At 44.3% G+C, this 14,972-nt stretch overlaps 1 protein-coding gene across 8 annotated transcripts in view; it reads left to right on the forward strand.

Moving 5' to 3' along the window:
* LOC111872794 (tyrosine-protein phosphatase non-receptor type 13) overlaps nt 1–14,972 on the forward strand; it is a 487,820-nt gene that overhangs the window by 425,163 nt on the left and 47,685 nt on the right. For all 8 annotated transcript variants that reach the window (XM_033754853.1, XM_033754854.1, XM_033754855.1 and 5 more), the window contains one exon: nt 13,479–13,687. In XM_033754853.1, coding sequence (XP_033610744.1) covers nt 13,479–13,687 — 209 coding nt within the window. The remainder of the gene's footprint in view (nt 1–13,478; nt 13,688–14,972) is intronic.

Genomic DNA, 14,972 nt, shown 5'->3' on the forward strand with positions numbered 1-14,972 from the left:
AAGATGGAGGTGATACATTTCTCCGAAACGTCGGTTAACACAATATCTAGACGGCGCCACATCCAAGAAGACGGCTTTCTTGAGCATTAATACTTGTTCCCCGTTAATTGATCTTGTCTCAGCATGCGTTACCACAGCGATTGAAGCATGTCAGCGCGTTGCCCCACAAGGTTCCTTGTAACCCAGTTAATTTTTGACTCCGTTCCCCGTTCCAGATGCAAGCAATATTCTCGGATCTCCACTCTGAACGTGACGTCTCATAATAATATTATAATGGGACGGATTTGTGAATATTCACACCGTCTAGTCACGTATAAGTGAAAGCTTGACTTTCATATATGATGCTATTATCTTGCTGTTTTGATCCGGAATAGTGCAGTCGTTATAGAAACTGGGTACGGGCTGGATGGCAGAGGGGTTGGCGTTCGAGTCCTGGTAGGTTCACGAATTTTCTCTTCTCCACGTCGTCCAGACCGGCTCTTCGGCCCACCCAACCTCCTAACCGATGGCTGCCAGGGGCTCTTTCCCCGGGGATAAAGCGGCAGAGGCGTGTAGCTGACCACTCACCTCGAACTACTGCTGAAGTCAAGAAAACGTGGATTTATATACATCCACTCCCCATACGCCTTCATAGCGTAGTGCTTAATTAGATAATCAGAGGGACAACTTTACTTTTAAACTCTGTATCTGTGGATAATTTAAAAAGAATTATCATGGTATCAATGCTCGCATATCATCTTCACGAATTTCAGTATCTTGGAAGTCCCCGCATGTTTACTTCTAATTTAGTGTTCCGATCAGAGGGGCTGCGCGGAGTTATATGCGCACTGTCTTGACTCTTCGAGCTGTGCTGGCATCCCACTCGCTGCATGAATGTGTGCGCCTTATCAATTTGTGTTCGTGTGCAGGTAGAGAGAAGTCTTGGGATGGGTTGATCCCGCGCCCCAGAAGGCCTGCAGAATATTCATGCTCTTAGCTCAGTTCTTAAAGTAAAGGTATCCTTGTAACATGCCGTGGAGGCCTATAGGGCTGTCAGATGTTGAGGTTCCCACATTTTCTAGACAGTCGGCTCATAGATGGCGGAAACGTCAGCCCTACACGCCGGCCGCCTTTTACCCCCAAGAATATTCCTGGTACTCGTTTCTGTTAGAGGCTGAGTCGACCCATAGTGCGGCTGGAAGGATTAAGTAAATTGAAAAATATCGAATGACCTCATCGGGATTTGATCTCGCGACCTTCCGGCTTGTTGTTATTGGAGGGGTGGGTTTCCCCATGCACTTAGACCAAGTATTGGTCCATTGTGCGTCCCCCTTTTTTGATATTCTACCAGTCTCTATACCCTACCGGTACTGGTGCGTGCCATCAATCCCGACTCAGCCAGCGAGTTCGGCCTCTACTGGCTCAGCGGTATCTCGATGCTTCCCCCATCTACCAGAGGCGTTAGAGACTACTGTTGGGCGGGAAATGTCCTAAATTTGGCTCAGTGGCCTCCTTTGGAGATATGAGGTTCTTTTACGTGCCGTAAAGCTACGACACGGGACCCACGGCTTAAAGTCCCTCCCAGAGGACTTGTTCCCTGAATTTTTCCGCCCTTAAAAATTCCACGACCTCCGCCGGGTTTGAACCCGCGTACCTTGAGTCATGAGATGGGAACGATACTCCTAGACTACGGAGGCCGCTTTCCGGCTTGTAACATAGTGCCTCGACCAACTACGCAAGTAAAAATAAACGACGAGACAGGCAGAACGTTGAGCACACATCGAAGAATCAATACGTGCATAACCGTTCGGATTACAGTGTCTTATAGTGTCTCTTTTCGAGTCGTGTACTGGAGGATACTATTAAAATATATTTCTAAAGAAATAGTTGCAAAGAATTGAACTCGATAGGATCCCATCATGGGTTTCAGTATTGTAGCTAATGAACCTGCCGGTTTCATAACAGCATGGACTGTCTTCGTCAGCCTATTAAGTATTTACTGCCCAGGGAAGATTAATCACCATGGAATGAGTTAGTAAAATTATGAATATAGTGTTTTTATTTGCATAGGCGGTATATTATTATTTTATGTTACGAGGACGTCAACATAGGGCGGTTTCATATACCTTTTTTATACAAGGATTACGAAATAAATAAAAGTGTGACTCTCTTATCGAGAATTCTTAGAACCCACCTGTTGATAAAGAGAATTGTCTGTGACGTTTCGATCCCGTTACAGCATATCACAATAAAATTGCAACCAGGAAATATCTTCATTTCTTCATTTCTTCTTGACAAATTGGATAAATGAACTTCTGACTGTCGCTACAGCAGTAAGAGAGTACAGTGTGTCGTTGAAGCATTAAAATCAGTGAGAAAGTGATGGTATTTAACTTGGCTGTGACACCGCTCTTTTCCAACCCGCCTTTGCTTGTATCAGCGCAGTCGGAACGGTGCTATCCCTGCTACACCTGTTTCTACCTTAGGACAGTGTATGATGGCCACTGGAAGTTGTCCTCACAGATCAAACTAAGGAAGATCGGTATAGGTACGGGAAACTTGCTGGGTCGGTTTGCATGAGTCTCAGGGTAGCGATGCCGAAGAAAGCGTTTTTCTGAGAGTTGAGCCAATTGACGTTTATTCACCTGCTAATTCACCACACTGTTAAATTAATGTATTCTTAGCTTTAAGTTACAGCGTTACACTATCGGCTAGCTATGTCCCGAAGTCTCCTTTTGTGGAATGGCTTGCACCCCCACGCCGGGAATTCGAAAGATGGTGTTGACATATACATTTTCATCCCATCTTCCGTGGGAAGCTTGAACGAGGCAACCCAATCATACTGGCCCTCATTCACAGGCAATTGTAACAAGCTCTGACCTGTCCTTTTAGGCGCGTCCGGTTCCCTGTACCCGAGCTAAATTTATGACTGATCGTAAATGTCATAACTCCGGACTTCTCGTTTCTGCCAGAATCTAGAAATTTTCAACGTAAACACCGTATTGCACGTCCCAGACGATGAAATACGATATTATAAATCACGATACATTTCCAGTAATATCGAAACATAAGACTTTTGAAATTTAAATTACCGAGAATAAATTAGAAATAAATTTCATGGTCATCTATAATCATCCAAATAAATAAGGGCTCAGAATGATCAGCGTCAGCTGTATCCTCTGTGCTATAATTAGAATGATCAGGTCAAGGAGGAAGATGTTGGCAGGGCATGTAGCACGAATGGGGGAGACGAATGCGTATAGGATATTGGTGGGAAAGCCAGAAGGAACGAGACCACTGGGAAGACCAAGGCATAGGTTGATGGACAATATTAAAATGGATCTTAGAGAGATAGGATGGGATGGTACGCATTCGATTGACCTGGCACAGGATAGGAACCAGTGGAGGGCTCTTGTGAACACGGCAATGAACCTTCGGGTTCCGTAAAATGCTGGGAAATTCTTGAGTAGCTGCAGAATTGGCGGCCCCTCCAGAAGGGCTTAGCTCCATTAGTTAGTTAGTTATTTAGAGAGGGTGGGTTTCCCCATGCACCGCGACCAGTTTGATCTATTGTGCTTCCCTCTATGATATTCTACCAGTCTCTATACCCTACCGATAAATGGTGCGTACCATCAGTCCCGCCGAGCAAGCGAGTTCGGCCACTTGCTTAGCGGTGTCTATAATGCTTCCCCCATCTATCAGAGGCCTTAGAGACTATTGTTGGGCGGGAAACGTCCTGGAATTTGGCTCAGTGATCCCCTTTGGGGATATGAGGTTCTTTTACGTGCCGTAAAGTTACGACACGGGACACACAGCTTAAAGTCCCTCCCGGAGGACTTGTTCCCTGAATTTTTCCGCCCTTAAAAATTCGACGACCTGCGCCTGGTATTTTAACCCGCGTACTACGAGTCATGAGGTGGGAACGTTACCTCTAGACTACGGAGGCCGCTAGCTCCATGAGTTAGTAAGTATCCTCTGTGCGGAACTTTTAGCTCTGAATTAGGCGAAACAACTATGAATACAAGGTGAACTGCAAGTGGTCTGAGAGCAAAGGGACGCCATCTGTTTTCATATTCTATCTTGATAGTCACATGAACGAGTGAGGTAAGTCGCAGAGAACGTCAGCCGATGCTTGAACCCGTTCCTCCTGAAGACGACCATGTGAATAAGCGCTAATTTATCATCGATACTGGTTACATGAAGAAAATATTAAAAACACTTGACCTCTATAGATTCTAAACGGTTCTGACGATGGTGTATAATACTCAGAATTACTGGATTTTTGCAGTTTGTCCATCCGGGTTTCTAGAAGCTAGCTGTTTCTAAGGGGCCCAACAGAGTAGGTGCCCCCCCCCCCATTCACTTGTGAAGATGGAAACAAATCCAGTTTCCGAAACGCTGTGTTTTCTAGCTTCTAGAAAACCGGACACTGGACAGTCCGAAACCTCCAGAAATGCTGAACACTCGATCTCTGTGTTCTCCGTTTTTTTTTTGTCATCACAGCAAAATATTTTGCTTTGGTCACCCTGTTGTTTTGAGATGCATATTCTTCAAAGGTTTACCGCTCAACATATGACTTGAAGATCAATACACAGACCGTGATGCTAGTGTTCTCATTTCACAAGGTCGCACACACGGCACGTTGTTAATGAAAGGATGTTTACATATTTCAAAGGACATGATGTCTCCAATGACATTCAGTCTGTATATAGTTTCCTAGACATATACTAATTAATGTAGAATATCAACCATATCGACTCAGGCCATTGGTCTGGTTTGTGAAGAACTGTGTGTTTTCCTTAGACTGAGAGCCTCTAAAGACTGTTTTTCTTCGGAACTCCTGCAGGGTATGTGATAGTAACTTTTAACATCCAATACTTTTCAATATAGTGGATTGCAGAAGTTCTCATAGTTATGATGCGGAAATTGGAAGCGCCCAATTTCAGAAACTTGCCGCATCGTCGATTTTCTAACTTCACAAGACGCATTTCTAAAGTGTCAGTTCTGAAGTTGTTTGTTGTCGCTGAGTTGGACACTAATCTATTTTCTTCTGAGTACGTGTTTGTTTTCTAGTTTAAGTTCTAGCGAATCTTTGGGAAACAAAAGTTTTGTAGCTTTCTTCGGGCTTGGAGGACGTCAGAGAGACGAAGCCCCAGAGATGGTGCCCTTCACACTGTCATACTCATTACTGTTGAGCAATACGTCATTAAATCTCAGCTTCGAAATACATGAATCATTAATCATCCTTTCTATATTGATGTGATTTGACGTCTGGATGACGACATAACATCTTGCATAATGTCAGTTATTAAACCGATAATCAGTTTTGAACTTAAAATAGCCTTGACATATCTACCGCAGCCGGTCACAGTGGCCGCGCGGTCGAAGGCATGAACTGTCTTCGCCCGCTCAAACACTGGGATCGTGGGTTCGAATCCCATATGAGGCATGGATGTGTGTGTGCGTTTATTCTGTTTGTGCTGTCATGTGTGTGCAGGTAGAGGTCTTGCGACGGGCTGATCCCCCTTCCAAAGACTCTTACCGACTCTGTAAAAGATCAAGAAACCGAAAAGCAGTCAAGTTCCAACGAAGATGGATGGAAGTCTGTCGTATCTCTTATCTTGAGGACCGTTTTAAACCTGACATCGAGCAAGTTAAATTCGTAATGTACGTTTGTTTATTTTGTGTTCTTTGCACATTGTTTATGATATTGACGTATATAAGAGAAATATTTTCTTCCATCTTATTATAACGCCTCATCTACGAAACTGCTTAATGAATTTGGATGAAATTTGATATTAGAGGTCCATACCAACAGGAATCTGTGGAATGTAGATTCAGGTGGTGTAGTTCCCATATAAACAGTACTTTACTAGAAACTCATATGGAACTTATTTTATCACAAATGGCGTAGTGCTTAATTGGTTAAGCACAAGGACAACTTTACCTCCGCATAGTGCATACCGTTTTTTTTATTGCTAGTGGGGTGGGACTAAGTCCGTTGTACTGCGGCCACTTCTGGCCTATTGTACCAGCCCCATATGATAGGTGAGGGTGATTGTGGAGCAATTGGTGGAAAGAAGATAGGCAGGAAAAACCGAAGTACTAGGAGAAAACCTGCCCTAACGCCACTTTGTCCACCACAAATCGAACTTGAACAGACCCGCGATCGAACCCGGGCCGCCGCGGTGCCAGCGACTAACCACTTGAGCTATTGGCTCGGCCCAAGTGCATACCGCTACTCTAGCAAGTTTAGTATTTTGGTATGAATGTAACTGTCTTTCCACAAGTCCTCTAGTTGCGAAGGTTAGGTGCTTTTTGACGGAGTTTGTTTTTACAATTTCCTATTAAAATATCAACGTGCTCTATGTTAGTGCAATTAATGTTTAAGTATTCTCCTGTATGCTGTATGACATACATATATAGCGGGATTACTTTTGTACTAGATTAATATATATAATGAGCCCAAAATGGCAGTGAGGTGCAGAAAATAACGTGTGTATTAATTAAAGTACTCCGTGTCACCCTTGCATCAGTCACTTGTTTTTCTGAATTAATGTACGCTTGAAGAGATGAAGTCACAGGAGGTTGGAGAAAGCTGCATAATGAGGAGCTTCATAACTTATACTCTTCTCCAAGCATAATTAGAATGATCAAGTCAAGGAGGATAAGGTGGGCAGGTTATGTAGCACGAATGGGGGAGACGAGGAATGCGTGTAGGATATTGGTGGGGAAGGCAGAAGGAAAGAGACCGCTGGGAAGACCAAGGCATAGGTGGGTGGACAATATTAAAATGGATCTTAGAGAGATAGAATAGGATGGTATGGATTGGATTGATCTGGCTCAGGATGGGGACCAGTGGAGGGCTCTTGTGAATAAGGTAATGAACCTTCGGGTTCCATGAAATTCTGTAAATTTCTTGAGTAGTTGCAGAATTGGCGGCTTCTGAACAAGAGCTCGGCTCCATAAGTGAGTCAGTGAATTTATTAGTCTGACGATGGTGTATACTACTCGGGTTTTGGTCTTTGTCCATTACCCAATATTCTAAAGAACACAGCGTTTTGGAAACTAGAACCGTGTTCGTCCTCGGATGAAAGAAAGGGAACCGCCTACTCTGTTGGGTCCGTTAAGGCGTGTCCACATTACGTGGGCTCGTGCTTGTGTGACTCGCTATGCTCGCGAGTAATGTGGACGATATGACAGGTCACGAGAGAAGCAAATTTTCAATTTTTAATTTAAAAACTATAGCCAATAAATCCCGTGGGGTCCCGTGTCGTAGCTTTACGGCACGTAAAAGAACCTCATGTCTCAAGGGGACCTCTGAGCCAAATTCAGGACATTTCCCGCCCAACAATAGTCTCTAACGCCTCTGGTAGATGGGGGAAGCATCTAGACACCGTTGAGCCAGTAGAGGCCCAACTCGCTGGCTGAGTCGAGACTGATGGCACGCACCAGTACCGGTAGGGTATAGAGACTGGTAGAATATCACAGGGGGACGTACAAGAGATCAAACTGGTCGCGGTGCATGGGGAAACCCACCCCCTCCAATAATAATAATAATAATAATAATAATAATAATAAGTAATAGCCAATAAATTGAAATTCGACTATAGCCTATACACACTACGAGTAAATATACGGATTCTCACGCGCCGAAGCCTGGCGAGCAATTGAAGTAGTGTGGACGAAAATTTACGAGCACAAGTAAAAGCCAGACAAGTCTCCCGACGAGCACAAGTCGGGCGAGCACGAGCACGAGCACGAGCACGAGCACGAGTAATGTGGACGCGCCTTTCGAAAAAGCTCACCTCAATTACTAGACTATTTATATCGATCGGTCGGTGAAATTGCTCCTGGTCCTCGCCAGCAGTCATTCTTTATTCCGAGTCCCTCGGGACTCATGACCGCATTTTACTCTTTCGCGACTCTTGGAGTCCTGCATCTCTGACTCGACAGCCTGTGTCGACTCGGGTCGGATAAATTGCCGCTGCTCGTCGCCAGCACAACCATTCTTGGTTCTAAGTACCTCGGGACTCATTAACATATTTTACTCTCACGATTCTGGTATTCATGAAACTCCTCACAACAACAATCTATGTCATTATGACTATATAATATTATATATACACACACACACGCGCACACGAGTTCAGATTTTTTCAAAGGGAGATAACGGACAAAGTCCTAAAACGAAGATAAAGTACAAAATAATGTATCAAAGCATTCTGAATTGTTTCTTCTGGTTTTGTTTGTCGAGTTGGTTTCATGTATTTATTTATTTTCCACAGTTCCAGTTCTTTGCATGCACTTCCACTAGTTTTAATATAAATTCCCTGATATCTCTCGTTGGCAGAACCTGCATAGAAACTGTTTGAAATATGTTGATATCAAAAGCGACGTGACAACGAAGCAAATGTATAGTGTAATACGAGAGAATATCCTACTTATCACTAGAGTGCTCTGTGAACTTCAAAATGGATGTGTTCCCCAATCCGTCAGTCTACGTTTTACTGGACTTGCTTTGCATTTCGTAAAGCAATACGCTCTTACTTTAATTTAATTATTCAAAATTCAGTTTCCGCCATTGAAGTTGGTGTTAAGGTCGTATAATGTTGTCTTGACACAATTTCCTCGCGTGTTAACACCGGAATGACGAGAGCTCGATTACAGGCTTTTGAAACTAACTTTCAGTTCTGCATCTTGTTGTGTTTAAAAATTACAAAATCAATAAAAATGTGTTTTACCTTAAATGACTACCAGAAAAACTTTTTTTTTGTGTTTGTAATAAACTTTACATACGCAAAAAATGTCTTAATTGTGTAATATACAAATTTCCTAATGTTATAGGTTTGGAACGAAGTTTAGTCGTTTCTGTTATGAATGAAAAAATGAGAACATAGTAATAGGTAAAATAATTTATGTTAAGCTGCGTAGAGACTACCATGTTAGTGATTGGACCCTAATGAAGTTAAAACATGTGGGTGTGCTTGTAGTTTAATATTAAAAAGAAGATAACTATGGCCGCGAGACCTGACAGTAAGTAAGTTACAAGTTGAAATGTTATGAGTGTAAAGTGAAGTCTACAAATCATGATTCTTTTCACGTTTTTGGTTAGATGTTGACTTTACCAATCCTTTCGATGCAGCAGTGTGTTGTCAGCATGGAAGCTTACTGTGCTAGTAGAACGCGAAGATTTCAAAGCTGCCTACCCAGAAAGTAGCCATTTTATCCAATCCTGAGACAGTCGATTCCAGCCAACGCTGTCAAAGTATATTTACTTAATATCCATTTTAATATCATTCTCTCATTTTCGTCAAGGTTTGGCATGAACCTAAATAGCAAGAAACTTGAATTCATTTCACCGGTTGCGAAAGGCACTGAGGAGCGATTGAAGTGTAGGCCTGTGTTATAATTCTTCTAAAACATCTCAACTGCCTGATGACCTCATTCGCCTTGTCAGTTATACTCCCACCCACGCAGCATCAGTTCATGTTTGTGCGGAACCCTGACCAAATTCGTGAAAGTCGGTCAGATGGTTCCAAAAATGAAATGGGGTGACAGTACAGAACATGGTGATTTCATAAGTCTACAGTCTTGCCTTTAAAGGAGGGAACGAGGTAAAAAACTTTTTTTTTCGGACAAAGTACAAAGGTCGGATGAAGAGTAGTGGCAACACTTCTGTAGTTCTGAAATGACTTTATTACCTGAGGTAAACACACTTACATTCCTTCAGTATAATCGCCCCCCATGGTTACCACCTTCTGCCAAATTTGTGGAAGGCGTTGTACACCATCGGCGCGTCCACTTCTGTTGATGTCCAGCAGTGACCGCCCTACAGCACGAATAACCTCCTCTCTTGTGTTGTAACGTGTCCCTCGCAGTGGTTCTTTCATTTTGGCAAAGAGATCACAATCGCACGGACTCATATCGGGTGAGTATGGCGGAAGTTGCAGTATCTGGCATCGCCAGCAGCAAAGAAATCCTTGACAGCGTCAGCAGTATGGGCCCTTGCATTGTCATGAAGGATGATGGGGTTCGTTGCCAACAAGTGTCGTCTCTTTCTCCTGAGTGCTGGACGAAGATAATTACACAGGAAATTGCAGTAGTAGGCAGCGTTTACTGTCTGTCGTTGAGGTACAGTGTGGTGCAGTATCACTCCATCAGTGTCATATGCCACAATGAACATCGCCTTCACATTACTCTGTGTAGGGCGCACTTTCTTTGGACGAGGAGAGCCATGATGCTTACATTCATTTGATTGTCGCTTCAAGTGCGGTTCGTATGGGCGAGCCCACGTTTCGTCCAGAGTACGATCCTTCCAAGGAAGTCGTCACCTTCCCTCTGGTACCGGTCCAACAAGTCCTGTGAAATTGCATAACGTTGCCATTGTTGCACCTCGGACATTGCATGGGTACACAACGCGCTGCAATTTTGCGGTATCCAAGAATATCGTGCAGAATGTGGAGCACAGTTTTGTGACATACGCCTACCTCAGCAGCTAACTCTCGCCCAGCCCATCGACGATCGACATCCAGCAAAGAAGCAAGAAGCTGAATTGTGTTGTTGTCAACATGGGGGTCGTCCTGAACGGCATCCCTCCCTTCACGGAACAGTTTCACCCACCGTGTCACTGTGCGATATGGCAAAGCAGCATCACCACATGCTTCTCGCAGTCCGTGATAACAGTTTTGTGCACTACCACCTCTTGCAACTTCAATTTTTATCCAGGAGCTTTGTTCTTGTTTCTTAAATACGTTGTTAGGGTGCTTGAAGTGGGCTCCTCCACTTCAAGATGATGTACAATGCAACTCAACTCAACCAGAGCCACTCATTGCACTACTTCAAATGAACTTTTGCTATCAGCTAGAGACGGCGCTAGTGCCCCCTTACGCACATCTTTCATGTTACAGCAGTGTTGCTACTACTATTTATCCAACCCTTGTGTATGAATTAATTAAATGTGTGTGTGGAGCTTGTATTCGAAACTTTATATTTCGATATGTGTATTAACGAAACATTGTAAATTTATTTATGTATATATGCAGTGCCATTCCTCTGTTATCTAATATGACAATAATATATTTTATGTTTTTGTGCAAGGAAGCACCTCTGATATTTGTTCTGACAGTAGATTTGAATATGTAAGCATTGAAGGCCATTGACAGATACAAAATCTAAGGAGTACGTTTTGAAGCTGTGTTTGGCTGTTGCAAATTCGAGAGCATTTTCACTTTATTTTGTAGTTTCACTAATGTTGTTATTATCATAGCAATTGTTCAGATCTCTGAATGGCACCAGTGCCGCTGCGAATCGATTAACACGAACTGAGAACTGGTGATATGCCACAACTCTCTTGGGTTCTATCAGAATTCTCTTCCATATGAGCCCGTACAAACGGCGCCAAGATTCAGACTGTGTCTTCTGGCTGAAATATACTGCCATTTTACTCCGGAGCTTTGCAAATGACGAGTAATCAAAGCTTGCTTACAAGATCCTTTCGAAATCCGCATCATTTTATGGTGCAGAACATTCTTTGTGCTTTAGTTCAACTAGATGCAAACCATAACTGAACTAACCAGGTAGCTTAGAGATATTGGTTTTCGGACTTTATCCATCGTCCTGGTTTTAAGATAACTAAGAAAAACACGACGTTTCGGAAACTGGATCTGTTTCCGTCCTCAGGTGAGGACGGAAAGTGGACCAGTGCTTGAGGCTAGCTCTTTCCAAGGGACCCAACAGAATAGGTGTTTTCCCTCACCTGAGGACGGAAACAGAGCCAGTTTCCGAAACGTCGTGTTTCTCTTAGTTATCTTAAAACCAGGCCGATGGATGAAGTCCGAAAACCCAATATCTCTTAAGTGTTACACACCATCGTCAGAATCCTATAGTAACTAACTAGATAGCGCTAATGTCAATCCCACCGTTGGACATAACATTTGAGTCTGTTGCTTCGACCTCCTATCCTCACAACCTCTCTCTCCAAGATCCGTTTTTTTTTAATTCGTTTATTGGGGGGTGGAGTCCAGCTGGGTCCACTCGGCACGGCGGCCACTGATTGGCCTATTGCACCTGCCTACTGTTACCATTCTGCCGTATTCTTCTCTGGGTGCCGGGTTAGCTCAGTCGGTATTGCGACGGGCTACGGGCTGGACGGCTGGGGTTTGATTCCCGGCAGAGGTAAGATATTTTTCTCTACAGCGTCCAAACCCACTTTGGGGGCTTACCGGGCCTGCTGTCCAATGAGCACTGGGGCTTTTTCCTCGGGAATAAGGGGGTGCAAAGCTGACCTTTCGCCTCCATATAGTGCCAAGGACCCATACCTCCACTCCCTCGTAGGCCTTCAGGGCTTAATTAATTTATTAGACACACGGATAACTTTACCATCGTCTCAGTCTTTCAAGTGGCTGCCACTGAAGTCAGTGTGAATCCCTTGTCCTGTGTGTCCCAGCTACTCCATTCATTCTGTCATCAGTGGCTCTACAGCCCTTTTGTTAGGCCATGGCCTAACCCTTTTGTAACCCTTTTTACCCAGACTGCAGGTCTCCTTGGACGGAGAATCAGCCCGTCGCAAGGCCGCTGCCTACACAAAGGACAACACAAACACAGAATAAACGCATGCACAGACATCCATGCCTTGAGTGGCGTCCCAGCTACTTACATGGGCTAATAGTCGACCTGTATAAACCAGCAGTTCCTTGTGTGATGTCCCGAACTACCATGTACTTCTTCCTTCTTATATATTACTAAGTAAGTAAGTAAATAAGTAAAGCTATCCCTTTACCATAGGCCCATAGGGTTGTGAGACGTTGAGGGTCCCATATTATCTAGACAATCGGCTCAAAGATGGCGGTAAGGTTGTCAGCCTTACGCGCTGGCCGCGCTTTACTCCCCAGGAAAATTATTTAATTAATTCCTGGTACTCATTTCTGTTAAGAGGCTGAGTCAACCTCAGGGCCAAGTGCGGCCGGAAGGATTGGGTCAATTAAAAAAATCCAATGACCTCATCGGGACTTGAACCCCCGACCTTTTGGCTTGTAGCATAGCGCCTCAACCAACTATCCTACCGCGCCCCCCCCCCTTCATATATATATATTGTAACATGTTGCGGAACGGAGACCCCCTCCCTACCCAGCAGCAACGTGGCGNGTAAAAGATTAAGAAACTGAAAAAGCGGCCATGGCCCAACAAACGGCTGTAGAGCCGTAGACAGACAGAAAGAGAGGTAGGTAGGTAGATCTGCGCCTACTGCTTTCTCCCTTGAGGTTATATGAACATATGAACATTAGTCCTGTTCTGTTCAGGTGGAATGACACACACAGCAGGACGTTATGTATGAATCCTTCGGAGGTGGTTTGAAGTTGAAGCCACTGGACCTTCTGCTTCTCGGAAGTGCAAACATACTTCGATGGTTTTTGTAACGATCCGGTGCACCCGAACAAAAGTATCAAATAAAATGGATTAGGTTCTGGTCCACTTGCACTGTCTGGTGTGTGTTACAGAAGCTACGTTCGAGGTGTGCTTGCTGAAGGGCGGCCGAGGGCTGGGGCTTAGTGTGACTGGCGGCGTGGATGCAGGCGAGCAGTGGCCCGGCCTGATTCGAATCAAGCGCCTGTTCCCACACCAACCCGCATCGCAGACCGGTCAGCTGCGCCAGGGGGACATCCTGCTGGCTGCGAACGGCGTCCCTCTCATCGGCCTCACCAACTATGTGAGTAGCAGAGTTTAGTGTAGTCCGTTGAATTGAGCCCTGCTTGCCACCTACTTTCACGCTGTTTTTTTTTGCTCGGCTTATTCTTCGACCCTGAAGATGGAGGCGATATATTACTCCGAAACGTCAGTTGACTTGAAACGGACTACACGACGTTATGTCTTAAAATAGTGTTGTGTTACACTTATTTAAATTTCTGTTTAATTGGATTTCTTCAGTTGTAATTGTTCAGAAATAAGACGGTCATACACATGTTCACATGGCCGCTAGTCCAGATCTCTCGCCTATACTATAAGCAGGCAGTTGTACAAAATGGCGGAGTTGTGTACAGAGGATCGATCTTATCGACTGGCACTTTATACAGGGTGCGTCAGAAAAGAATGGATGGATTTCACAGGGCAATACAATTGGTAAGGCTTCATCAAATCCAAATTTTATTGTTACCATCAGATTCGCCAATACATGCAGTTTATTTGTGGAATACAGTATCATCCATATGACGTCCTTGGCTTCTGATACAGACGTCGAGGCGTTTTCCGAAGTTATTCTTCACTCTCGCGGTCATATCTGGTGGAATCGCTGCAATTTCTTCTCGAATCGCCATCTTCAGCTCGTCCAGTGTATGTGGTCGATGTTTATAAACTTCCGCCTTCAAATGGCCCCAAAGGAAGAAATCGCAGTGCGCAAGATTGGGCGAACGTGCGGGCCAAGGAATGTCAACGCGATGCGGGATGACCTTAGGTTCGACCTAGGTTGAACCTGTGGCACGAAATGAAGCCACCCACCGCAAAATTGTGTTCCGAGTAGGGATCCTATCGCGAGGTCCGAGCCGAACTGAGTTCTGAAGGCTCGTTGAGTGGCGATCACAGACACTCTGTTTTTCAAAAACGTCTCTACGACGAACGCACGCTGTGCACCCGACCACTCGATGTTATCAACTGAGGAGTAGAGGAGCTTCTTGTTTAAATTTCTGCACTCGAAGAGGGGCCTTGATGAATATTTTCTTTCCGTTTGAAACTAGCCTATCTGCATCAGGAAAATGTCCTCGAACTTCTTCAGCCACTCTATGCAATGCATGAGCGAGGCAAGTAATATGGACCATTTTCGGGTAGAGGATTCGAAGTCCTTTGGCAGCCTTCTTCATGTATGGAGCGGCATCTGTTACTAGGAGAAGGACATTATTTCGCTGTATTCCATTTGGCCACAACAACTTCATGGAATTATCAAATAGGACAGCTATAGTCGAATGATTTGCTCTTTCGAGAACTTCACAGTCAAGAAGAAA

Source organism: Cryptotermes secundus, unplaced genomic scaffold (genome assembly GCF_002891405.2).
Source record: "Cryptotermes secundus unplaced genomic scaffold, Csec_1.0 scaffold79, whole genome shotgun sequence".
Taxonomy (NCBI): domain Eukaryota; kingdom Metazoa; phylum Arthropoda; class Insecta; order Blattodea; family Kalotermitidae; genus Cryptotermes; species Cryptotermes secundus.